Here is a 27,910-nt window from a genome sequence, read left to right on the forward strand (position 1 = left end):
ACCCCTGGATTGCTCAGTACCATACCCATGATTATCTCAAATGGCTGTATAGGAAACATGACATTCTGCCAGCAAATTGGCTAAGACAGTGCCCTTGAAACTATCTGGCTGGACATATAATTGTTCAAAGCTGGACCCTAACTGTAGAAGGGTCCAACCACAGCTACTAAGGCAGAGCTTTGTTATACACACAGATTATGTTTATGCAACACTCCTAGTTCCTGGAAAGACTGTTCATTTAGCTTAAAATATGTAAGTAAGTAAGAGCAGTTTCTCATCCTAAAATTGGACAAATTAAAGGGAAGGATTGGAAATATTCTCCTGAAGCCACAGAGCTAAGAAATGAAACAAATCAGAAAGGTAATTTTCCTGGTTCAGATGGCAAAGGCAAGCAGCAGGGTCAGGAAGGGAGGGTAAAGACAATTGAGTGTAGATGACAAGCCCTCTTCATGCAGGTCCCTGGGCACTGGTATCTCCTAGTAGACCATGGAATGGGCTTTATTCCCCACAGGAAGTGCCAAATTAGTTCCCTTAGTTTTATAATTTGTTCATATGTAACAGTTTTCTTTTATAGATATGTAAACACCTTTGCCTTTGTGTTATAGATTGTTTTAAAGCATCTTTCATTATTGGTAACCCTAATAATACAAAAAAAATCTAATCGTCAAGATCACTTATGATGATGCACCAGATGTAGCATAATTCCTTAGAGCAATACAAGCCAGGCATGGTGGCACACACCTGCAATCCCAGTGCTTGGGAGGCCGAGACAGGAGGAACACCATGAAGAGGCTGAGTTGAACATACTACAAAGTGAGTTCAAGGCCAGTCTCAACTGCATCATGAAACCCTCTCTCACAAAGACTGGGGGGAAAAACCCTCAATACATATATTATAGGACTCTCTGTAATTTAAATTTTGTCACAAACTACAACTTTAGAAAAACTTATGCAGTGTAAGTGTATAATACCATTAAGTAAAAGAAGGGAAATCAAATTGATTTTTAGAATATACATTTATCAGAATTTTTTATTTCTTTTACAAACAAAAATTTTAAAAAATCAAGGTAAAAGACCTACAGAATAACAAATCACCATTAATAAAATATTTTAATATTCAAGAATTAAATTTCAGACACAGGAACCAGAGATATTAGGAAGTTATCCTTTATTTCTTGAACTCTGGCTTTAAAATCTATTCAGCTTTTTATTCAAACATTTCTACTATAAAATCTGAATAATACTGAGAGTTTAAATCAGCAAGGGTCATAATTTAACTGACCTTCATTTCACAGTGGGGAGCATGGCAGAAATGGAGCAGAGAAGCCATGATTTGGTAGTGATCACTCATCTAAATGAAAGCAGTCTAAAGCTCAGAATGCTCAGGCTCATCAAATGTCAAGATCACAAGAAAGCTTAGATGCTGGGGGCATAGCCCTTTATCCTGCTGGTCAGGACACACACATCCCATAAACCAATGCAAGTTTACTGCTTCTTCATTTCTAGCTCATCATGGATCAACATACTCTATGCTGAACTTACCTGGACACACTGGTGTTGTCCTGGTCCTCACCACGTTTCCTTTCCGTCTAGCTGTGGGGTAATAATGTGTGCATTTGTTTTCCCTGGGGCTGACTCAGCCCAATCACATGTGTTCTATCTCAGCTGTGTTTAAAATTGGGCTTCCTACCTTTGGACATTTCACTGGGGACTTCTAATTTTTTTTTCGGCATTTTTCCTGAGACTCATGTCCAGGGAACTCTCAAGCCTCTTTCTGCCCTAAGATTCCTGGTTCCAGGTATAGAAAGACTTACCATATTCAGAAACCTGTCCCTAGAACTGATCTGAGTTTGTAAAAGGCAAGAATTTAAGTAATGTACACAAATACATTTCTCTCTCTCTCTCTTTTCAGACAGGGTCTCACCATGTAGTTCAGAATAGCCTTGAACTAACTATGTAACTATATAAGCAAGGGGGCTAGCCTCAAATTCACAGGATTCCTTCTGCCTCAGACTGCCAAATGCTAGAATTACAGGCATGTGGCACCACACTCATATCGCTCTCATTTTTGTACAATTTACCACCGGGAAAAACATATTTATCTTCCAAGGTGACTCAAAAAGCTTCCAGAACTTATAGCATATGTCCTCCAATGAAATGTCAAAACACATTCTCTTTAAAAGTAAAAATAGCAAGTTTATGTAGTCACTGATAAGAATGAGTTTCAGTTGGGTGTGCTAGTGCACACCTGTAATCCCAGCAAGGCGGCTGAAGCACAAAGACTGCTGTGTGTTTGAAACCAGCCTGGGCTACATAGTGAGATCAGGGCCAGCCCGAACTGTAGGAAGACCCTGTCTCAAAAATCAAAACAAAATAAAAATAAATAAAATATAAGAATGAGCTTAAGCTAACTATTCTAAGATTTGTTGTTTATAAGTGGAAAAAGCAAGTAATATGTAATTCCACTTAAAATACACATATCTGCTTTTCAAAAGGCAAAGGCTTAGAATATGCACACAGTGACTATCTGGAAAGTGTGCCTGTGGTGTATAGAGCAGATGAAGAAGGGGGTTCTAACTTCCTAAATTCTTTTTTTTCTTTTCTTTCTTTCTTTCTTTTTTTTTTTTTTTTTTTTTTTCCTGCTTTATTGAGACAGAGTTTTGATACGCAGTTCAAGCTGGCCTTGAATTCACTTTGTAGCCCAAGCTGGCCTTGAACTCACAGCAATCTCCTTCCTCAGCCTTCTAAATGCTGGGATTACAAGAATGAGCCACCACACAGGGCCATTTTTCTTCAATTCTTAAAAATACATTAGAATATATCACGAACATTCACAAAGAATCGTATCAATCATGACAGTTAAAGTCCAGGAACTGCTACATGCTCATTTTGACTGGTCCCACAGAGTTCAATTCCTCGGGGATCAGGAGCCGGGCAGTGCAAGGAGGCCACCAAGATGAGTAACACCTGAACTGTGACAGGACTGAAGCGACCCCAGGACACAGGTGAGAGTCACTGTCCCTCATTAAGGAATCAGCACTATCTCACCTGATTCATAACGGCCTTCTGAGGGCTTGCGATGTTGGCAGTGCCACCGGCAGGTGCCTTTCTTCTAAATGTTAAATACTGCCAAGCAAGAAGTGTCGTTGAGGAAGAAGTCCCCTAAGCATGCCTACCAGGGTACTAAGGATAGCTTCGCGGCGGAACAAATGTCCTGTCTCCTCTGGTGTCTCCGCTGAGTAATGGAACTCTGGGGCAGTATTTAATTGTGTATGTGACCTAGTGGATAAGTAAGGGGGCTAGCTAGTGACTTCGAAACAAAATTTACCGACTGATTTAGTCATTTATTTACAGGGAAATAATTTGCAACACAGTGGTGCAAGATGCATAGTACTATGTTGAACACTAAATTATGCTTCATTTTTTAAAATTTTATTTTCGGCCCAACTTCACGTTTCCATGCACCAAAACGTTGATGCTATAAATATCAGTTGCCACGCTTACCTGCCAGGTTTCTTCCATCCTACCCGGGCGCGGGGACCCGGAGGGAGCGCGCGAGCCGCGGCTGGAGCCTGCCTCTGGCAGCTGGAGCAAACTTGTCCGGCCACGCATTCCACAGCTAGCCCGCAGCTGGTGCGGCTCCCGCGCCTGGGGTTCCGCAGTCCTCGCTCCGCGCGCACGCGCAACCGCTTAGGTGTCTCGGGGCTGGGGCGGGGCCACTCCTGAACCACTGCGTGGGGCGGGGGGGGGGGCGGGTCGGCGAGGAGCGCTCGTAGACACGTGACTAACGCCAACATGGCGGCGCCCAGGGGCGTCCGACTGCTCTTCCACAGAGGTAAGCGTGACAACACAGTCCACGAGGACTCGCAGCTCTGCCACTCGCTGCGTCCCGGGTTAAAGGGATACAAACCCGCGCACGATATGTGCTTTTAGTCCTACGCATACACTCACGAGGAGACATTCGCGAACGCACACATTTGTTCATTCCGCACTCGCCTGGACTACGTCCCTTCGTCGTTACTCCTTGAGATTTAAGAGCCATTGACACAAGTTTTCTCCCCTGCGTAAATTGTGTAATTAGTGTGACAGACACTTGTCCTGGATACCAGGCAGTGAAACTGAAGCCTGCATACTCATTTGCTTTATCTGCAGCTATTCTGTTGATGTTCTTTTGAGGAACTTGCAAATGAATGACTTAAGAGATTATGCTTTTCTGATTATTCTTTTCTGATGACTTAAAAGAGAACAAATGTCTGAGTAGTTCCAAGTAGATATTGCCCTGAGTGTTGAGATGTTAATTAAATGTACAAATCCTTTTGCCACTGAATTAGGGGAATCTGTTGGATTTGAAGTACTTTCTGAGTCTTTGTTGGAAACAACTTGGAAATTGTTGCATGGATGAGGAAACAAAAATAAATGTATGTTGAAGGGCTGCTTAAGTGTCAGGCACGAGAGACATAAAAACAGCCTTAAGGTAGATATTTTAATAGTGATAGCTACTGATACGGGGGAATATAACTCCCCACCTACTGGATGTCCGGTAGGAGTTTGTGTTCTCTAGAATCGAAAAATTAATTTTAGGAACAACGTAGGTTAAGAGAAAAATATATTTATTGAGACAAAGCTTCTGTCTGAGAGAGACAGAAGGGATCCCAAGTGAGTTGCCAAGGACTGTCTTTTCTAGAACTTTATAGAGTAAAACCACAAAGTGAGGCAGATCTAAGATGGGGAAAACATGGGAACTCACAAGATGGGTATGAGGTGGGACAGAACTATGATCAACCAACAAGATTAATTGCTTATTGGAAATGTGCTTTAATGAAGTTGATAGTTTTAATCGCATCCTGTGAAATGTTAAGTTTAGGTGATGTTTTTCAGCTAGCCAGCATTTCTCTATGGATGACACAATTTGTGGACTCACATTCAGAAGTGAGCTCTTTGACCTGAGTAGTGAAACCAGAAGAAAGCCACCCAGTCATGGCAGCTGCTCCGTCTGTACACATACTGACACAAAATTAAATAAAATATTTACAATTTTTATAAAATGTCTACTTTCCCAAGAATCAGAAATCAGTGAAAATACAGAGTGGATGTTACGTATCTTAGAGAACTTGGCAAAGACCGAAATATTATATGTAGGCAGAATTTCATTTTGAATATCATCTTATTTTGTAGTTAAAGCAATTTGTTCTTGTGAAGATTGGATTTTCCTTTTGTAGCCTTTACATACTGATAAGGTCAAATGTACACAAAGTAAGAACAGTGCAGGGAACTGCCACAACTTCACCTTCCAGTCATAGCCGTCATCACATTGCTTCATCTGTATCTGCAGCCAGTTTGCCTTCTGAAGCTGGATTATTCTGAAGAGTATTCACATAGCCTATGATTTCATCTGTAGATTTTTCATTATGTATCTATAAAAGATGAGAGATCTTTTCTTTTTATATATATGTACTTATTTCTAGAATTTCCATTTGATTTTTTTATGGTTTCTATTTCTTCGTTGCGATTTCCCACCTCTTCACTCACTATGTCCATTTTTTCCTTTAAGTACTTGGAGATATATATATATTTTTTTGTTTGTTTGTTTGTTTGTTTTGTTTTGTTTTGTTTTGGTATCGGGGATTGAACTCATGCCCTCATGCTTGCCAAGCAGGCACTTGTGCTGCTGAGCTAAACTCCTGGCCTCTTGGACATATATTTTATAATAGCTTGTTTAAAGTCCTTGTCTGTTTTATAATTTGGGTTATCTCAGGATCTGCTGTTTTATGTACTGCTTTTACCCTTTGATTAAAGATTATATTTTTCTGCTTTTTCAGATATTATGAATATTTAATTGTGTATGTGACCTAGTGGATACTATCTTGGGGAGATTGTGCTGTTCTGGCAGGCAATTAATTAAATTACTGGCAAATCAGTTTGATTTTGCTAGGCTTGGTTTTATTCTTTGTTATGGAAGGTCCATTTATATTTTGCCTTTTGTGTGTGTGTGTGGGGGGGCTTACTGTAGTGCAGAAGTCAGAAAAATTTTCTGTGAAAGGACAGCTAATAAATACCTTAGGCATTTGTAAGCCTTGGTGGCAGCTTCTCAGATCTATCTGTGGAGCACAAAAGCAGTGACAGTATGTAAACAAATGAACATAACTGTTTTATAAAGTGTATTATTCAAGGTTTTACTAGCGTGAACAGATATAACAGGAGATCTATAGATGTAAAACAAACAAGATTGGCTTATGATGGTCAGCCACAGAGTTCACTGAGGAAGTGTGCAGAGGTGTCTACACACTGGAGGCCGAAGGATTCAATCCAAGGTCTGGAGTTCACCCTATTGTCTTGTGCAAGTCCACACCGCAGGCTGAGGGGTCTGTGACAGAAGGCCAAAGGCTCTACAATGAAAGGCTGAAGATTCTGTGCTGGAAAGCTGAAGGGACTACACTGGAAGCCAGGAGACAAGGTCCAAGCCAAAGGTGAAGACTGGAGCTTCTCCCAAGAATGGAAGACGTTTGTCCTTCCTCCTTCTCTTTTATACCTCCAGGTGATGAGCCACCCTAGGGTGGGTCTTCTTTCACATCCTTGGGTTTTGAGTTGCTAAACCCTTTTAGTTAAGCTTTTATTTTATTTTTATTTTTTTGAACGTAGCATTACATAGCTATTTTAATAAAAACACAACTTTGGAGACGTTGTAGGACTTCAAAAGCAGTTAATAATCAAACCGGAATGGGTATCTTTTACATCTTGTCATCTTCAGAGTAGTTGCCTCTACTCTTAGACTTGATAGTATCAAGCATACCAAATTCGAATAAAAACAGTCAAAGCAAAACAGCGGTCTAATAAACCAGCTTCAAATAAGATCAGTCATAGTAAGACAATGTAAGTAATACAGGGTTTCAGCTTAAGTTAATAGGAAATTAAGGATAGTTACTGTGGTATAACCTGTTATTTTTGAAATAGCTGTCTGTGCCCTCAAATCTAATATGAGTAGACAGACTAGAGCAAAATAAAATCAAACTAAATAAGATTACTGTGACTTTTAAATCCTGATACACTATTATGTGTATTTTGGGTCCCACTAGCTTCTTTAGTTTTCAGATTAGGGGGCCAACCTGTTATCCGAGTGTTCCTGAACCTTTTTACCTGTGAGCTTGATCTTGAGCTGTACTCCTTTACTTACTAAAGCCACAAGGTTTTCCTTCCTTCCAGCTGTGTAGTTCTACACTGCCCAAAATGTCATAACTTTTCAATCTATCTGCAGCTGCACCATGAGTTGTCCCTATTTCCTCTAGTTTCCTGTCACATAGAACATCGCTTTCTCATCTTTCACTTCCAGTTTATTAACCCTCTTTCAGGTTGAGTATATTTCCTGTTCAGAGCATCTCAGTGGATCCAATCATGCCTCCTAACCTACTCTGCCTGTTTTCTTTTTGTTAGTGTATCAAGGCTATCTGTGTTAAAGATTATAGCCTACCTTTTCTACCTTATCTCTGCTATTCTATTTTACTGCTTTTATTTGTCCACTTTACTCCTTTATTCCACTGTCTGCCCCATTCATTGAGGGCTCTCTGCCACTGTTGCTAGAATCCTGGTATTTTTTATTCTCTCTCTCTGGAATGTCCTTCCAGTATTTTTTTGTAGGGTTGGGTTGGTGGCCATGAACTCCCACAGTTCCTCCGTGTCTTGGAAATACCTTATTCCTCCATTAATTTTGAGAGTTTTTCTGGGTACATCAATCTGGGTTGGAGGCTATTTTCTTTCAGGGCTTGGATTATTTCCCCGCAGGCTCTTCTCGATTTGAGAGTTTGTGTTGATAAGTCTGTCGTTATTTTGATGCTTTTTCCTTTGTAGGTGATCTGCTTCTTTTCTCTGACTGCTTTTAATAGTCTGTTCTTGTGGTAGATTTCTGGGATCTTGATTATTATATGTCTGGGTGTATATCTGTTTTGGTTGTAGGTGGCTGGAGTTCTGTATGCCTCATATATCTGGATATCATTTTTTTCCTCTACTTGGGAAGTTTTCCTTAATTATTTCTGTGAATAGTTGTTGCAGTTCATTTGTGGCTACTCCTGCTTCTTCGCTCACATTTTTTATTCTTAAGTTATAAATCCTCTTGTCTTCTAGCCTTTCAATTGTTTCTTCCTGGTTCCTTGTTATTTTTAAGAGATCTTTTCTTTCATGAGCACACATTATAAATCTCTCTTCAAGTTTCAAAAGGTTAACTTTAGTTTCTGTCAAGGCATTTTGCCAGCTTTCAATGGAGTTTTTAGTTTCCTGGCAATCTCTTTGGATCTGTTTCATGTATTATAGGTTTTGTTTATATTCTTCATCAAAGGTTTCTCTTCCTTTTCTGGGTTCCTCTGTTCTTCTATTTGTGTTTTCTTGGGAGGGGCTTAGCATTTCTTTAATTAATCTTTTTATATCTTGCCTCACTTGGATTACAATTTCAGTTTTAAGTTCATCTAGAGGTCACGAAGGTATTTCTTTTCTTTTTTTTTTTTTCTTTTTTTACTTTTTTATCGGTACCAGGGATCAAACTCATGACCGCCTGCTTGCAAGGCAGGTGCTTATGCCGCTGAGCTAAATCCCCAGCCCACGAAGGTATTTCTTTATGTCCGCTGATGTTGTAGCTAATATTGCATGATTGCTGCACTGGTTCTCTTCTGTATTTACCTCTCCTGGGCTTATTTTCCCAGGGTTAGCGGCTGGAGGGTTTTTTTTTTTTTTTCCTATCTCTTGTCATGTTTCTGGTTTCTTTCAGACGGGTGTGTTGTGGAGGTTTATGGTCCTCTCTGTATTGCTTACAGTTTTTCTGAAGCATGCTGCCTGGGCTTTTGCCGCCCTTTCCAATTTGCTCGTATCTGAGATGCACATGGGGATGATACAGGCTAGCCTCTAGCCTCTGAGCCAGTCAACCCGCAAGTGCCTTCAGCAACTTAGCCTGTGCTTTGCAGACATCACAGGGTTGGGACAGTTTTGTTCCTGGCTGTTGGGTCCCAACTAGGGGTATGGCTCAGCCCAAGCAGATCCCACCAGTCCTCCCTGGGCCAGGGGTGGCTGACTGATGCCACCGCGGCACTGGGCTCTGCCCCACTCCAAGATGTTCTCCAGCCAGCAACACCCACTGCGGGATGCAATCTGCAGCACTCACCAGGAATCAATATAGTTCTCCACCTTGGCTCCACTCCACGCTTCTCTGCATCCTCCGGCCAAGCGCCTAGGACTCACCAATTCCGGCTATCAGAGGCCGTGGCTTCAGGGCGACCTTGAGTCACCTGACTCCATGGTGCTCTCAGCACAGTGTGCACCCATCTCAGTGAGTGCGTCAGGCTCCATCCCTCCACTCGCATTTTTCCTTCCTCTTCCTGTTTTTCTTTTCACTTCAGTTTCCTCCTGGGTTCGTGAGAGGTGAGAGTCCCTCTCCGCTGCTCCTCTGGCCCACTCCATGTTGTCAAATTCCAGCGTCTGAGCTGTTTTTCCAGAGAAGCTCTCCACCCAGCCATGTAGCAAGCAGCCATCTTCTCTAATCTCTCTAGTTAAGCTTTTAAATGTCTCAGATTGACACAATCAATCAACCACTATTCAAAGCCAGCCAGCTTTTACACATAGGCCTTAAATTGCCTGGCCCTCCTGTGATTCCTGCACCTAAAGCTTGCAGCTCCTGAATGTCTGAGGGTGTGTATTCTGATGGAGGTGGTGGTGTGAATTCCACTCCTCCTGGCCTATTCTGCAACCTCTTACAGTTATTCAGCTTTCAGGCCTACAGCAGCAGCAATCTGGTAGACCCTGTGGAGTGTCACTAAGCTCTCAGATGCCCCTTTATCAGGACTCTGCCCCACCAATTCTAGCCGCTTCAGCAACCAGACATCTGCTTTTGACTCCTCAGCTGTGTGGTGGCACTATGCTCTGCTTGGACACCACCTTCTGATGCTACAATTGGGAAGTCCTTCCATGACAGAAATCTGGGACCAACCAAGGCTGACCTTGTATTGTTTTTGGTTTTGTTTTTTTTTTCCCTTATACTTCACAATCCTGCATGGCTTAGTATCCACTGTCAAATTATAGCTGTTCTACATGTTTTGTCTAGTTGCTTAAGGCAGAAGGGAATTTTTTAACATGGATAGAAGAGGAGTTGTTGTTGTTATTTTTTTAACAAGTAGGTTACTTTCCCTCTTTGTTCTTGTCTTCTTTGTTTCTTTTTCAATTTATTTGTTGAAACACCTGGTTAGTCTGCTCTGTGGAACTTTCTACTTCCTGGATTTTTCTGATCATGCTGTATTCCACTAGGGTGGTTTAAAATGTTCCCCTGAAAGGTGGCGGTTAGATCCAAGGACTGACTTAATTTAGTTAGATTTTGTTTTGTTTTTTGGCAAGAGTAGGTGGTTGTAAGTGGTGGTTATTTTGTAACATTAGTAGCTATTGGTGATCATTATGTGGCTCCATTAACTTATCAGAAGTTTTCAAAATAGTACTACTTTAATTCCATGATTCCTTCCTCATTTACCAGGAAACATCTAGAAAGAGAAACCTTCTCATCAGATATCCATACCCTGATAGGCCAGGCCCTGTCCTGCAAGGAAAGTTAAGTGTTTGATTTGGTCTCTTTACTTAATCCATTTACAAAATAACTAATTTATCCTGCAAACATGACCAATGAGTTTTTGCTCAGAACCGTCATATGGATCTGTTTCTTTAGTTTTCTGAAAGCACATGAAAGGATCACAGAATACTGAAATAAAATCCTGAGACAGGATTGCAAGATTCAGGAATAAAAGAAACAAATGCTGTTGACAGAAGTACCACTTTAAAAAGTGGAATTTAAGAAATTCTTACTGTAACTTAATGTTATAGGAGTGGGAAATTATAGGCTAAGAGAAGATTTGAATGTCTTCCAACACTTGCTACAAGTTGGGTCGGGTCTTAGGGTATGAGGCATTCACACAATGGAACATATATTTCTGCATACAGTGAAGTATCAGATCTTATGCTTGAAATAAATGTATCTGTGCTTCTCAATACCCACAGGGTGATTTCCACAAGATGAAAAAGCAACTCGGTAAAGACATGGTTTTGAATCCTGTCTCTACCACTTTTATTGTTTTGTTTTATTTTTGAGGCAGGGTCTCACTATGTAGTGCAGGCTGGCCTGAACTTACTGTGTAGCCCAGGCTAGCCTCAAAATCACAGCAATCCTCCTGCCTCAACCTTCTGAGTGCTAGGGTTGCAGATGTGTGCTAAATGCCTGGCCTATCTCTATAATTTATTTAAAAAGTAGTAAGTAAGAATCTGTGGCTCTTGGGAGGCTGAAGCAGGAAGATCACAAGTTCAAGGCCAACCTGGGTTAGTAGTGAGACTGCCTCCCAACTCCAGGAAACAGAAACAAAAGCCAAACCTGGGAAAGCATCTAACAAAAATTATTCTTTTCTTTTTACCAGATGGACCACTTTTGATGCTCTCTTAGTTGTAGCACTCATACAAGGCCTCTCACATTCATGGGAGGTGACAAAGAGCCCCCTGTTGGTGGGATAAGGATGAATCTTGTCCCTCTAAGGTTGTTTCCTGAATGCAGTGGAGAGGGATTATACTCCCCAAATGTATGCAATTTTGTGTATTTTCCTGTGGTGTGTGAGTTTCATTAATTTCACATAGAAAAATGTATTTTGGGAGGAAAATGATATTGCCTTTAGAGTAGTAAAATTCTACTTATTTTTTTTTTTATTTTTGTTTGTTTTATTTTGCTGTATTGGGAATAGAACCCAGAGTCTTTGCTCGGGACTACATCCCCAGCCCTTTCTTATTTTTGTACTTTTTGGTTTGCAACAGAGTCTCACTAAGTTACAAGTTCACCTAGGCTGGACTCAAACTTGTGATCCTTCTGTCTCAGCTTCCCAGAGTTTTGGGATTCCAGGAGTAAACCACCACACCAGCCTGCAGCACTTTTTGTTAATATGCCTCCCATTGAGTGATGGATTCTGTATCCCCTGTCCTAGAATCTAGACTGTCTTTGGACAGCTTCCACCAAAGAAGTACAGGGCAAGTGATACTGTGTGACTTGGGAGCCTGTTAGAAAAGAGAGTGCAGCTTCTTTTGCCTCGGTCACTAGAACCCTTACACATAGAGCATAAGCTGTTTTGTGGAGCAAACAGACAAACAACCCTGTGGTGATCATGCTATGAGGAAGTCATATTATTGGGAGATACCACGTAAAGGTGGCCCAATTTGGAGGCATAACTTTGAGCATCCCATCCTGAGCATCAATTTGTGAATGAATGAGCCTTCAGATGGGTCCAACTCCCAGCTGTTGAGTTACCCCAGCCTTCAAGTCTTCTTGGCCAAAGCCTTGAATATCAGATAGCCTCAGACATTGATTTCTGAATTCCTGGGCCATGTAATGCATGAGTATAACTAATTTTTTTATTCTGTTTAATTTATGGTAATCTTTTACACAGCAGTAGTGATGGAAACAGTTACATTTAACAGCCAGCAACAATTATTTTTCAGTGGAAAACCTAAAGAACGACTTGTAGGAAGTATCTGTGGGTACAAAATTTGGAGTCACCATGTATAACAAAGTATGGTTGTATACTGAATATTTATTCATAGTCTAGATGAAGTGTAGTAATCAGAAATTTGTGAGTGTGTGTGTGTGCATGTATATGTGTGTGTTACCAGGGATTGAACCCATAGGCTGCATTCTAGGAAAAGCACTCTTAACACTGCTATCCCCAAATTTTTTATTTTCAAGGAGGGTCTTACTAAATTGGCCAGAGTGGTCTTGAATTTCTAACCCTCTTGCCTCAGTCTCCTGAGTAGTTGGGATTACACGTGTGTGCCACGACACTCAGTCAGGAGCAGTCTGATAAAGACTGTAATATGGCTCTGTATCATGGTTGACTTCTGCCTTTACCAGGCTTCCAGGAAACTCAACAAGAAAGTTCACTCCAGGTCAAATTTATCTGTAAAGTAGTAGCCATTGAGAAAAGCAGGGTAGCACTATTAATTTAGTCAGAATAGAATTAGGGCCAATTCTAAGAGGAAGTAATTTGTGGACTTTTTCTATATCAGTACTCCTTACCACCTTAATGTTCTCTTTATTTTCAGACTCACATTTAAGCACTTCCCGACCATTCTACTCTGATGTCTTCATAGACATCTCAAAATCATCATGTCCACAACTCCTGAATTGTACTTCTGATCTCCTCTCCCTGAAATCTGCCCTACCCTATAGGCTTCCCCACCTTAGTAGATGGTAATTTAAAAAAAAACAAAACAAAACTTTAATTGAAGTGGAACCCACAAATGATAAAATTCACCCATTTAAAGTACATTATCCAGGCTGGAGAGGTAGCTCAGTGATAAAGTGCTTACCTGAAATGCACAAGGCCCTGGGGTTTAATTCCTGCAAACCAAACAAACAAGTAAAATACTTGTGTGTTTACTGCAGGATTGAAGGTTGTTTATTGAGGATTGAAGCCAGGGCTTTTTCATGAAACTACATTCCCAGCCGCTTTTTTAAAAAAAAAAAATGAATTATTTTTTGGTTGGTTGGTTTTTTGAGACAAGATCTCATTATGTAGTTCAAGTTGACCTCTAACTCATGATGATCCTCTTGCCTCAGCTCCTGTGTGCCACCACAATCTAGCTCAAACTCTTACAAATAATGCTCCTGTGAATATGTATGTGTAATTGATGGACATGTTTTATTTTGTCTTTTAAACAGAAACTCTGGCCATAGTTAAGAACAAGGGAAGGAAAAAAATTGGTAAGGAAGTGATCCGTTGGAACCTTGTGGATCAGGAGACTCCCTGGAGAGAGGAACTGAAAGAGATAGAACAGGAGGAGGAGGAGCTCGGGCAAGGTCCCCAGGAACAGGGGAGGGGTTTCTCTCTGAGTCTTGAGTGAAGGAAGAATGGGAATTTCTTCCTTTAAGGGAGAGAGAAAGTACTTCTAAGTTATGTTTTTATATTGTAAAAGTAATATGAGGACCTGTGAGTATGGGATCAGTGTTAGAGCACTTGCGTAGCATGCATAAGGTCCTCAGTTTGATCCCTGTACCACCAAAAAATAAAATAAAATAAAATGGCATGTGAGGAATGCTGTAATTCAGTGGTTGAGAATGTGTGTTCTCAAATGAAGGGCCTTAGTCCGAATCCTGATACTGTGCTTTACAAGCTATGAAACCTTGGACTCTAGCATTGCTTGTGTCATGTGCTGGTGGTCACACAGTACAGTGTGGCAGGGGACTGCATCAGGTGTGAACACCAAGAGGCTGGTGGGGAGGCTGGCCTGCAGGCTGCTGCTACAGCATCACTTAGCACGGTGCATGACACGCTCGACATGGAGTCAGTATTAAGATGTTACAAAGATGTATCAAGCTGACAGGTGACACCGTGTGACCATCTCATTACGTATTTTTAAGGTGATTTTTTTTTTATCCTAAGGAAAGTTACTAGTAATATGACCATCATTTTACAAAATTTTTGCTACCACATTCATAAGAAAAAGTTTATTAGTTACTGAAAAAATACCTTAGGAAAATGAACCTTTTTTTTTTCTAGTACTGAGATTTGAATTCAGTATCATACATGCTATACAAGCAGGGCCTCTGACCTACATCCCTAGCATGAACATTAACTTTTGATTCCTTTTACCTCTGACCTGCAGAGTTTATATGTAACACTTCCATTCAGCCTGTGATAACTCTGCATATGGGGCCTCACATGCCATCTCTGTCATCACTAAGTTGATGATTTTCTTATAGGATCGAGTAAGAAGTAGGTCAGCAGTGAAACCCTGGCTGTGTTAGCGCAGACTGGCTGATTCTGCAGAAGACTGGCCCTCTTCCACACTCACCCTACTTCATGATCTGCAGAGCAGCTGTTCCCAGCCTTGCTGGGAGCAGGGGCACTCATCAGAAGACCAAGGGAGGGACACAGCAGGAAGAGGCTTCGTGAGGCCAGTGAATGGGAGATAGGACAGACAGTATTAGGATGGCTTCAGGTGAAGGAAGCATGGGGAGGATTATCTGTTAACTAGCTAAGATGAGAGAAGGCCTTTGAATGTCTCTACCATGAGGCACTTTTCAGCAGAGCCCTGTAACTCAAGGGAAGGACGGTACAGCAGTGAATGCAAGGCAACTGTGTACCTAAAGAAAAATCACAGCTGTCAAGGAGTCTTACAAAGTCAGTTTGGGTGGTTAGTACTTAGTGGTAGCTTCTTTTGTAAGAGCCAGATTAATTTCCTAATGCCGTTTTTCTACTTTAATGTTGTTGCTTTAATCATTAGAATACCACCGATTCCTTCAGGCAATAGGAAGCTATTGAAGATTTAATGAGATTCATATTGCTTATGCTTAAATGTTGATGACTTCCTGCATGCATATTAATCATCCCTGACCTTGATCTTAAATTCCTGCCCAGTACAGATTCTCATCAAGCATACCTACTAGATTCCTTGTGTTCACCAAATAAATACCTGGTTTGTTTCCAAAAGTACATTTAAAAAATGTTAAATCTGATGTTCAGAGTGTGTCAAATTTTTAAAACCTTCATCTAATTTGCCTTTCAATTCTTACTGTGACCATCAATCTGGAAAATTTAGGGTGAGGAAAATTAGTTAACCCTTCATGGGGGATTTAGCCTTGTGTTTAAGACTGTATGTTCTGTGCAGCAGACCTTGAACAGACCTAATTGGTTGTCTAGGTCAGAATGTCCAACTGGTGCCTTTTAGCCCATCCAGGCCACAGAGCATTTCTGTGTGGCCTGAGTATGCACCCCGTCTGTCGAGCAGCAGGACTCGCCTTTGCTGCTGCTTCCCGCACCCGTCCTTTAGTTCAGGCCCACCCTTCCTGCCACAGAGGCCTGGGAAACAAGGGCTGACCACCTGGCCTCCTCATGTCCTGCATCTATGCATCTGTCCCAGTTGTCCCCCCAGCCACCTTAGCAGATTTCCTGATCAACAGTCCTGCAAATTAGGAGCCAGGGCAGGAATTGAGAACATGAGGGGAGAGGTAACAGGTCTTGGGAGTCTGAAAGATGAATGCAGGAGAGGCAGGCAGAAAGGATCACACCAGTTGAAGAGAAAAAATAAATATGTAAGAGTTGAGGGTGAGGAGGTTTGTATACAAAGAAGCAGGATGTGAGGGGAAGACGTAAGAGGTGCGGGAGCTTGTATGTGGCATGCCAGTCACTGAGATGAGTGAGGAACAAAAGAGGGAAATTTGCTTGTGAAAGAGGCCACACATGTGAGAATGAGAAGAATAGAGAAGCCAAGCAACCTGACAAAACTTGACAGCCTGCCCCTGTGGCAGACGGAATGACAGAGCAGTTTTTCCTGATCTATTCCAGGACTGAACTCAGCGCCTTTATAATAATAACCACAAAATTACTACTAAGAAGTCCCAGCTTGGTGAGGTGACACACACCTGTTATCCTTGCTAGTCTCCGAGCTACTCAGGAGTCTGAGGCAGGAAGATCATTAGTTTAAGGTCAATCCAGGAAGCTTAGTGAGACTGTGTCTCAAAATAAAACCTACAAAACAGGCTAGGGATATAGCTCATGGTAGAATACTACTGGATTCCACCCCTAGTATTAGAAAAAGAAAAGAAGCAGACCATAAGAATGAGGGTATAGCTTGGTGATAGAGTACTTGCCTAACATGTATTAGGCCCAGAATTTGATCCCCAGCACTGCAAAAAAATAAATACATAAATATTTTAATATAAAGTAAACCACAAATAGGTGTACACTTAGCATATTATATTACATTGGATGAGGGGGGGTTAATGGGGATCAAACTTATGACCTCATGCTTGCCAGGCAGGCACATGCCACTGAGCTAAATCCCCAGCTCACTGGATTGATTGGAATTATTTTAAGATGTTCCAAATATGTAGCATTTGGTTCTGAACCTGCTTGTTGACATGATTATTTGTAATCATATCCCAAGCAAAAGTTTGGAGATACTGCTTTTGATGACTGTATTTGTTTGCCCTGGTAACAGTTTGTGTCGAGATGTTGCTCCAAAGCCTCATGTGGTCATACAGTTTCTTCAGAGGTGGCTGAATCTACAGTGTGTGGTTGATTTGTGGTGCAATGCTGGGATTATAGGTAAATGATGGCTGAATCAATCCGCTGATTGGATTGGACCACCCTAACTCTTCTCCCTGATACAGTAAAGAGGCAGAACGAGGCTTGTCTCTCCCTTCTCTCTTGTTGCCTTTTTTATCTTCTGCCACCATGAACAACATGTTGCTCCTGTGGCATGTGCCACCCTGCCTTGGTGCCAACTGATTATGGACTGAAACTTTCATAAACTGTGAGCTAAATAAACCTTTTTCCCTTTAACTTTGGGTATCCGGTATTTTGTCTTAGCAATGGGAAAAGTAACTAAGACAGTCCCCCTTTTCTTACAATGAGGTAATTTTGCATACAAATAGATTTTCATCTTCTTACAGAAGGATTTTCTGTTCCTATCACTTAACTGAATAGGTGAGAAGATATCTATTATGCAAGTAGATTTTTCATATTTAATAATCAAAATATCTTTTAAAAAGAACTTTTAAAAATGACTACAAAATTCCATGTTTTAGCTAGTTGTTGCTGCTGCTGTTGTTATTGAGTGCTTGGCAGCAAATGTTCTACCACTACATTACACTGTCTGCCTTACTTCAACTATTTAATTCCACTTCTGGAAATATGTATTTAGAAAATAATCAGAAGAAGCAGGCATGGTGGTGCATGCCTTTAATCCCAGCACTTTGGAGGCTGAGGCAGGACGATTGCCTCCAGTTCAATACCAGCCTGGGCTACAAAGTGAGTTCAAGGCAACCTGAACTGCATAGTGGAATCTTGTCTCAAGAAAACCAAAAAAAAAAAAAAAAAAAGAAAGAAATGCCAATGAAGATTTAAATTCAACAGTATCTATCACAATGTTGCACATTTTTTTATTATTATATAAAGAAAGACAAAACAGAAAACAGGCAGAAATAGTACATACTTTCAAGGAAAAGAAATAAGCGGTAATAAATCACTAGTTGATGTATACCTATTGTCCCCCCCACAAATAGTTGTTCAAGGTACAAAAGTGGAACATATAAATGGGAAATCAACCAGGGAGACTGCAAACAGTTCTGTTCAACTATCCAACAAAAACTAAGTAATATGACTATCCTATACACTTAGACACGTACACATTTATCTGTATCTTCATGTTGAGACCTAACAAAACTTATTAAATTAAAATCCTCCTGAACAAAGATTAATAATATTGCTGGATTTCACATCATAACACTCTGCAGTCAGCACTGGGTACTGCAGTGCCCCTTTCTTTCTTTCAAAGTATTTGTTCATTTCATCATGTGTCATAAGATCAGTCCTCATAAACTGTTTATAGGTTTTACGCGAGCATGAGTCTTAACACGTGTTTCAATCCTTTCTATATTAGAGGGAGAAACAGAACAAAGCAGGACAGAACTAAACATATTCCTATAGACACATAAAACTAAAAAGACATATAAAACTGCTGTATAAGGAGTTCTACCATGGTCACTGTGCTGTTTCTTGTTATCATCAACAGAATTGGTTATATCATCAGATAAAGTATAATTGAACATAACAGTACATAACAATTAATAGAAATACAACTTTGTAGATAGTGTAGAGCTACAAAAACAGGTAGTAATCAAGTCAAAATGGATATCGTGGTGAATCGTCATTTTCAGTATAGTTGTCTATACTCCTCAACTTGATACCAGCAACCTAACCGTTTTGAATAAAATCTGTCAATGAGCAGCAATCAAACAAGTCAGATTTAATTAAAATCAGTCATGATACAACAGTATAAGTCATACAGGGATCCTGATTGAGTTAATAGGAAATTAAAGATGACCCCTGTGCTGTATCATTATATCTTCGGGACAGCTGTCTGTGCCCTCAGATCCAGTGCTTGTATACAAACTAGGATGGAACAAGTTCCATCCAAGCAGAGTGGTGCGAGTAACAAGGGTTTTAATTCCTGATACACTATTAGGTATATATTCTGCTATATTTTTTTGAAGACTATTCCTCTCCTTTACTCCCCCTGAATGAACTTTGTATTTTTGGGTCTCCCCAACACTCATGGTTTTATATTGGGGAGGCAACCTGCTATTTACCTAAGTGTTTCCGAACTTTCTCACTTCTGGACTGGAGCTCTAGTTATATTTCTTCATTTATTAAAGCTTGTCTGTTCAACCTATGCATAAATATTGGTGCAGTTATCCCTATTACTCTCTGGTTCCCTATCACATTGAGTTCCATTTTCTCATATTTGATTTTGGTCCATATAACCTTCTTCAGGCTAATTATATTTCCTATAAAGAGTCCCTTGGTGGACACTACCTCTTGATCCACTCTGCCTGCTTAAGGGAAAAAAAGAGAGAAATTTTTTCCCTTACGTTAGTGTATCTAGGACATCTATATTAGAAATTATATCCAACCTTCTTTGCTCATTTCTGTTGTGCTTTTTTTCTGTCATTAGTTGTCTGTTTGTCTTCTCCATTTCACTTTCTGCTCCATTCATTGTGGCCTCGCTGCCACTGTTTCTAGAATCCTGGTACTTTTCTCTCTCTCTTTAGAATGTCCTGCAGTATTCTCTGTAGAGTTGGATTGGTGATTGCAGATTCCCCCCATTCCTCTTTATCTTGGAAACACCTTGTTTCTCCATTAATTTCTAGGGAAAATTGTGCAGGATATATCAATCTTGGCTGGAGGTTATTGTCTTTCAAGGCTTGGATTATTTCATCCCATGCTCTTCTAGATTTGATGGTTTGTGCCAAGTTCTGATGGGTTTTCCCTTGTAAGTGATCTGTTTCTTGTCTCTGATGGCTTTTAATATTCTGTTCTTGGGGCTGGGGATTTAGCTCAAGGGCTGGGGATTTAGCTCAGTGGCATAAGAGCCTGCCTTGCAAGTGTGTGGTCATGAGTTCAATCTCCGGTACTGATAAAAAAAAGAAAAAGACAAAAAAAAAATTCTGTTTTTTTTTGTCTTTTTGAGACAAGGTCTCACTGTGCAATTCAGGCTAGCCCTGAGCTCACTTTGTAGCCCAGGCTAGTCTCAAACTCACAGCGATCCTCCTGCCTCAGCCTCCTGAGTGCTGGGATTACAGGCGTGAGCCATCACGCCCAGCTGTTCTTATGTTGGATTTCTGTAATCTTGATTATTATATGCCTGGGTGTAGTTCTGTTTTGATTGTAGGTGGCTGGAGTTCTGTATGCCTCATACATCTGAGCATCTTTTCCTTTTCCTATGTTTGGGAAGTTTTCTTTAATTATTTCTTTCTTTCTTTCCTTCTTTTTTTTTTTTGTCTTCTTCTTTTTTATCGGTACTGGGGATCGAACTCACGACTGCCTGCTTGCAAGGCAGGTGCTTATGCCGCTGAGCTAAATCCCCAGCCCCTCTTTAATTATTTCTGTGAATAGCCTTTGCAGTTCCTTTGTTTGTACCCCTGCTTCTTCATTCACATTCTTTATTCTTAAGTTATAGATCCTCTTGTCATCTTCTAGCCTTTGTATTGTTTCTGCTTGTTTCCTTATTATTTTTAAGAAATTTTTCCTTTCATGTTCCCACATTACAAATCTGTCCTCCAGTTCAGATTAATCTATCCTTAGTTTCCTTCAAACTGTTATGCCAGTTTTAAATAGAGTTTTTAGTTTCCTGGTAATCTCTTTGAACCTGCTTCATGTATTCTATGTTTTCTCTATTTTCTCCATCAAACAATTCTCCCCCCTTTTTTTTTTGTTCTTCCATTCTACCATCTCTTTTTTCTTGGGAGGTGTTTAGCATTTCTTTAATTATTCTATTTATATCTTGCTTTACTTGGTTAAATACTTCACTTTTGAAGTCGTCTATGAGGTCGTGAAGATACCACTTTATGTCTATTAGTGCCATGCCTAGTATTGCATGTTTGCTGTCCTCATTCTCCTTTGCATTTTACCTTTCCTGGATCAGCATTCTCAGGATTGGGGACTAAGGACCCTTTCTTGTTGCCTCCTCTTCTCATATTTTTTGTTTCTTCCATACAGGCGTTTATAGGAGGCCCAGTTTCTTTCTTTGTCAGTTTCAGTAGTGTACTAGGAGGTACAGACCTGGGCAGCCTATGTTGGGTCTGCCCCTCCAGGTCAACCTACTGAAGGCTTCACTGCGTTAGGGTGCACTGCCAGTCGCAGGGACCTGGTTTGGGCTAGCCTATTGGGCCTCAGTCCATGGTGTCACCCAGGTCAAGCACTCTCCACCAATCCCTCTTGAGAGGGGAGTATGTGACTGAAGTCACTGCAGCACCCTGTTCCAGGTAGTCTTCCCGGTCCCAGAATGTCCTCTGTTGGAGCCTCTTTGTCTATGGAAGGGTCTTTATTCCTCTCACTCATCGCAGATCAATGCAGGATTCCCTGTCAGCTCTGCTCTCAATTCGGTTCGTCAATTCCTGCTCTCAGAGCATTCGCATCTCCAGTGAGTTGTAACTAGTGGGCTATCCTGGCTGCACCAATTTAGGTGTGGCAGCAGCAGCAAGTTCAATCCACGAGTTCAAGCAGCGGCACCAAGACTTTAGCTGTTCCAGTCATAGCACTGGGACTGCATTTCCAATTAGTTTCTCTCAGCTTAGTTTGTTTCTGGGTCGGCAGGGTGTATCTTCATCTGCTTGGGACTCCCCTCGCCGCACCATTCCTGGAATCTAAGCTGGTTATCTCAGAGAGCCTCTGTAGCTGCTGTTATCTGTCTGCCATCTTTTCACACTTGTATAATGTTGCACATATTAACAAAGAACAGGAAATAACCTAAATGTCCAGTGAAATTAGAATGATTAAGGAGAAATAAGGTAAATTTTGATATCCATAAGAAGACATAACTGTTATAACACTGTAAAAATATTGCCCGTTGAACTGTTCCCTCCAACGGGTTCTCACATTGCCTTCAAGTGACTTTTTAAAAATACATTGGAGGCTGGGCCTTGTGCAGGCCTGAAATCCTAGCACTTTGGGAAGCTGAGGCAGGAAACTCACAATCTTGAGTTCAATCCAGGGAACCTAGTGAGTTAGTAAGACCCTATCTCAAAATAAAAAGGACTGGGGATGTAGCTCAGTGAAAAGGCTCTGCGTTCAATCCCTAGTACCAAAAATAAATAATAATTTAATTGAAAAATAAAAGATGTGTTGGGTCATTTCAGTGCTAAGTGTTTCCTGTCTTCCCATTATAGTCACCATGAAAACTCTGACCTCAAGTGCCACTGGCCTGTTTTGTCACCTGCAGGTCCTCCTTTCTCCTGCCCTGTGGTTCAGGGCTCTAATTCTGTAAGCTCTTGCCTTCTTGGAATCTTGGCATTTGCCCTTCCCCAGAGTGGACTAGCCTTTCCTAGCCTTCACCTGCCTGCGTGCTGCTTGTCCCTCGCTTTGTTGTCACTTTATCAGAAGACTCTCCTGAGTGTGTCTGCTCAAAGAAGAGGCCCCAAGTATACCTTCATATCATGGTCTGATGGCCCTTCGTAATGTATTACATTTTCAAATTCTAGGTCCATTGTATGGTTCAGTTAATGCCCATTTCTCCTCTAGACATTTCATTTTCTCTCCCGTGTGGGAGAACTTTCCAGTTTTAATCTCTATCTCTTTAAATCAAGGTTTTGATTTCTGTTGCTAATTATTTTTGTATATTTTTGGGGTAGGTTTCTGTCAGGTTGCCTAAGCTGACCTCAAGTTTCTGACTCTTACCTCCATCCAAATAGCCCAGCCCTGTTGCTCTATTTTTTTTAATTTTAATTTTTATTTTAAAGGGGATAAAATTAAACACAACAGAACAAAATAGGACATACAAAAACAATGTAAGAGATATAAATTTCAAAGCTAGCTGACATGAGATCTTCACTATCATATTGTCTCTTGTTTTCTTCCAAATAGTTGTCCATGTCTTCGCATACAGAGAATTCATACAGAACAACATAGTATAAAACTGATCGGAACATAATGAGGAAGGTGTTTTAGGTCTTCAAAACCAGACAGTAGGGAAGTCACTAATGGCTGTCATAGAATCTTTTGTTCTCTTCAAAATAGCTTTCATGTATATTGAAGTTCAGCAGAACAAAACAGGCAGGGGGGGAAGGGGTTGCTTGGTTTCCTGGTGCTCCAGGGCCCAGTGTGGTATGGGTCCCAGTAAATGCCGGTGGCTCCCATCCTGGGCTGCTGGAGCCTGCCACACTCACAAGCTGTTTGCTCTAGTTTTAAATCACAAGGGTCTGTCTTCTTGCTTGGAAGTTGTTTTTATTTGTTTGATTGTTTTTTTGTAGTAGGGATTGAACCCAGGACCTTGCTTATGCTAGGAAAGTGCTCTACAATTGAGGTACATTCTTAGCCTTTAAAAAAAAATTTTATGTATACATACCTAACAGAAATAAATGTAAATTTTTATAATAAGTTATGTACTGTATTCCATAGTATAAATTATAAAATGTAGTATATAATTTTCTGTACATATTTGTGGTACTGAGGATTGACCCCAGGAGCCTTTTACTACTCAGCTATATCCTCAGCCTTTTAAAATTATTTTTATTTTGAGATAGGATCTTGCTAAATTGCTCAAACTGGCCTCAAACCTGCAATCCTCCTGCCTCAGTCTCCCAAATAGCTGGAATTACAGGTGTATATCATTGCATTCAGCTTTCCTTGAAAGTTCTAAGAGTATTCTAGTCTTGCTTTATGGTTGCAATATTTTCCTTGGGTCTATTATGAACAGTTTTCTAGAAACTTTCTTCTCTGTAGTCTGTTTCTTCTGATTGTTCTTATTTTTACTTTTTGGTTTGATACCTATTTTTTTTTAATAGCTGTCTCATATATTTGATAATCCATTTTTTAAGCACATGTTTACAATTCATGCAGTTTATAGATCATCTTTGGAGGTGGTTACATGTACATGTTATAGGTTTTGGGGTTTTTTTTGTCTTTTTCCTTTTTATCAGTACCGGGGATTGAACTCACGACTGCCTGCTTGCAAGGCAGGCGCTTACGTTGTTGAGCTAAATCCCTAGCCCCTATAGGTTGTTATTAAAACCCCTTTTTTTCTTTCTTCCCCTTTTTTCCCTGATTTCCCTGCCATCTTTTTTCAGACTTGTTGATATTATTTGTCTTAGCTTGTGTTATGGCATATAATCTTGACATTGATTGAAGTTATTAGGACCCTGTACTCCAAACATCTTTATTCCTCCCATTTCCCCTTCCCCTTGCCCTCTCCTTGTTTCCTTGGACTGTTTATTGGACAAGATCTGTCGCCTTGTCTGTTTCTATCCATCCTTTATCATTTTCTTCATTTGTACTTTTGCCTCACACAAATGAGAGATACAATATGGAATTTAAGCTTGTGTGTCTGATTTATTTTACTCAACATTGTATTTTCCAAGTGCATCCATTTTCTTACAGATGCCTCAAATTTGTCATTCTTTATACCCAAGTAGTATTCCATTATGTGTAGATACCATATTTTGTTTATTCAGCCATGGGTATACAGGCTGCTTCCAGGATTGAGCTATTCCAGATGTGCTGCTAATTTTGGTATGCAGGTATCATTGTAGTATGATGCTCTTTGGAGAAGATACCTAGCAGGAGGATAGCTAAATCATATGGAATTTCTAATTTCATTTCTTTGAGGAATCTCCGTGCTGATTTCCACAGTAGTTGTACTAGTTTTCATTCCCACGAGCATTGCAGAAGGGTTTCTTTTTCACTATATCCGTATTTATTATTGTTTGATTTCTGAATGATTGCCATTCTTTCCGGAGTAAGGTAGCATTGTTTTAATTTCCATTTAATTTGCAGAGATACTGAACATTTTTTCATATATTTGTTGACCATCTGGTTTTTTGTTGTTGTTGTTGTTTTTTGTCTTTTTCCTTTTTATCGGAACTGGGGATTGAACTCACGACTGCCTGCTTGCAAGGCAGGCGCTTATGCCGCTGAGCTAAATCCCCAGCCCCTTTGTTGACCATCTGTATTTCCTCCTCTGTAAAGTGTCTGTTGATTTCTCTAGCCCATTTCTTGAGTAGGTTTTTAATTTTAGGTGGTTTGACTTCTGTGGTAACCCATGGAGGAGCACGGTCTGTGCTGCAGTTACTTTGTTGCTACTTCAGACATCCCTGATGGCAGGCTGGTGGGAAGACAGTGAGTTTGTGTTCTGCACACCCCATTACATCCCTGATGGAAGGACCCACTGGAAGACAGTTCATGATCAGGGCCTCCTCCATTGCATCCTGGAGGGTGGGTTGGTTGGAAGAGAGTCTGCACTCAGTGCTGCTCCATTACATCCTGGAGCCCAGGGGACTGGAAGACAGTGAGGTTGCACTTTGTGCCCCCTGATTACATCTCTGACAACAGAGCGGGCTAGAAGATAGAGAGTTTGTGCTCTGGGCTTCCCCATAAATAGTGGGCCAGCTGAAAGAGTGTAAGACAGACAGAAACCCCAGGACCAAGGAGAGCCCTGGTGCACATACGCACACACACATGTAGACAGTGAAGTAATCAGCGAGGCCAGTAATGCAGAAGCATGTGAAGCAACAGCAAGGAGAAAGCAGTTGGACTCTGGAGAGCTCCACCAATAGAAGCCCAGTCCCAGGCCCCACATAAAGAGGCCAAGATCAGGTCCATAGCCAGCATATCTCTAAAATGTAACATAGACAATATCACAGAACTATAAACACCAGAAGAAGATAGGTTCTTAGAATAGCTATAAAGAACCAACTACATCTGGAGGGTATCCCAGAAGAATGGGCATGTCCTTTCCTCCTTGAGAGAGGCCTCAATGCTAGTGGTAGAGCTATATATCAGGGAGGCTAGTGGATATCAACATAGAAGACAAAGTATAAGAAAAAAGAGAAGATGGACAATTTCAAGATGCAGAGGTGGGATGCAGCTCCAGACTCCCAATTCACTCAGGACAGGACTGGAGCTGAAAGAGATGGATGAAGTTAGAAGTCAAACACTGAAACTTTCTGAAATGATAATTACATAAATTGAAAAAAAACAGTGAAGAGGGGTATAGAGAAAATGATCTCTCAGCTACAAAAAGAAATGATGTTTAAAATCAAGCTACTAGAGAAGACACACAAAAAAATAGGTGATCTTGGAAAAAGATGGAAACAAAAAATGCCCAACATAGAAGAGAAGTGAAATCCATGAGACAGATTCAAACAGAGATCCAAGAGATTAAAGCCTCATGCAAAATATATGTAACAGACCAAATGAAGGAAAAGATGGAATTTCAGATCTTAAAGGCAATTTTTAGCTAATGATCATGAAAAGAAAGGTATCTCAGAAACAACAAAGACCATGATAAATCAATCCACAGCTACATGAAGCAAGAAAAATAATACAAAATTGATTGGGGTCAATGAGAAAGCTGGAGACAATGCAAGTGCCATTGACAATCATAAATAGTGCCAAATACAAGAGCATCCAACTATATAAGACAGTTATTGGTAGACATGGAAAATCAAATGAGCAATAACACCATTATAATGGGAGACCTCAATACCCCGTTGTCACAGAGAGACATGTCAACAAGTCAGAAAATCAGCAAAGAAATATCAGAACTGAACCAAACTTGTGAACAAATGGAATTAATTGAAAAAAAGCCATGCCCTCAGGTTATGTGCCAGCAACCCAGAGAGATCCTGCAAGCCCAGCACAGCCCAGAGAAGAAGCCATACTTGTAAAAAGATGGAAACAAAAAATGCCCAACATAAGAGGAAATCTTCCACCTTCGGGGAGCATAAGTGAACCACTGCCCTGTGACGCTCCACCATTGGAGGAAACCAGGTGCCTACTCTAACCCATCACACTGAGGGACTGACAATCGATGCAGGAAGCTTCTGGGATGCTGCAATGGGTTGATTAGGAGGAACACTGAAAAATGTCAAAATGAAGGTGTGAAATACAATCTCAGACCTCCAGCCCACACAGAACAAGTTCAGGAGACACAGACATAGTTGAAATTAGAGGTCATACACTTGAAATTTCTGAAAAGATAACAACTGAAGTAAAGAAGCCGCTTAGTTCTTATATTGATTAGTTAATTTTACAGTCCTATGTCTGATGGTCTGGACAGCTATTTTGAAAATAACAAGAGGCATTATGGTGCCATTGTTAATTTCCTATTATCTTGTTGAAGTCCTATATAGCTTTCGTCATTTTGTTTTAATTGGCTTTATTCTATTTTACTTTGTTTGGCTTTATTCTTAAAAACTTATTTTAAGTGGTTTGACTTTTTTAAGTCTTTTGTATATTCTAGATAATATTCCTCTGTAGCTAAAAATTTTCCCCATTTTGTAGGTTGTATCTTCACACTAGTGATTGATTTTTATGTTGTCAGAAGCTTTTTAATGTGATATAAATCCATTCGTTGATTTTTGCTGCTATTTCTTGTGCAATTGAGATTCTGTTTAGAAAGTCCTTTTCCTACACCTATATTCTAAGTGTTTTACCTATTTTATCTTCTAGAAGGCTTAATGTTTCTGTCCTAATGTTTAGATCTTTGATCCATTGTCATTTTAATTTAGAGGTAAGGGTTCAATTTCATTCTTCTGCCAACAGATAACCAGTTTTTTTTTTAAATCACTATTATTTGTAGTATAGCATGAAGTCTGATATTGCTATGCCATCTGCTTTGCTCTTCTTGGCCAAAATTACTTTTGCTATTTTCGGTCTCTTGGTTGTGTATGAATTTTAGAATTTTTTTGTCTAGTGTGCTATTGATGTTTTGGTTGAGACTGCATTGCATCTGTAAAGCAGTTTTGTAGTAAGGCCATTTTGACAATATTGGTTCTGCCAATCCAGGAGCAAGGGACATTTTTCTATTTTCTGATTCCTCATTGATCTCCTTTAGACTACTCTACTTTTCTTTGTAGAGGT

At 40.4% G+C, this 27,910-nt stretch overlaps 1 protein-coding gene across 5 annotated transcripts in view; it reads left to right on the forward strand.

Annotated features, from left to right (window-relative positions):
- Window positions 1-3,762: 3,762 nt before the first annotated feature.
- Window positions 3,763-27,910, forward strand: part of Metap1d (methionyl aminopeptidase type 1D, mitochondrial) — a 91,745-nt gene continuing 67,597 nt past the window's right edge. Inside the window, exon 1 of one of the 5 annotated variants that reach the window (XM_003478537.5) lies at window positions 3,763-3,834. In XM_003478537.5, the coding sequence (XP_003478585.2) occupies window positions 3,795-3,834 (40 nt within the window). In that variant the 5' untranslated portion in view covers window positions 3,763-3,794. The remainder of the gene's footprint in view (window positions 3,835-27,910) is intronic. The other 4 variants (XM_063259283.1, XM_063259282.1, XM_063259281.1 and 1 more) reach the window with 4 other exon arrangements.

The sequence above is a fragment of the Cavia porcellus genome, unplaced genomic scaffold, assembly GCF_034190915.1.
Source record: "Cavia porcellus strain 051 isolate PalLab524CR breed Dunkin Hartley unplaced genomic scaffold, mCavPor4.1 scaffold_12, whole genome shotgun sequence".
Taxonomy (NCBI): domain Eukaryota; kingdom Metazoa; phylum Chordata; class Mammalia; order Rodentia; family Caviidae; genus Cavia; species Cavia porcellus.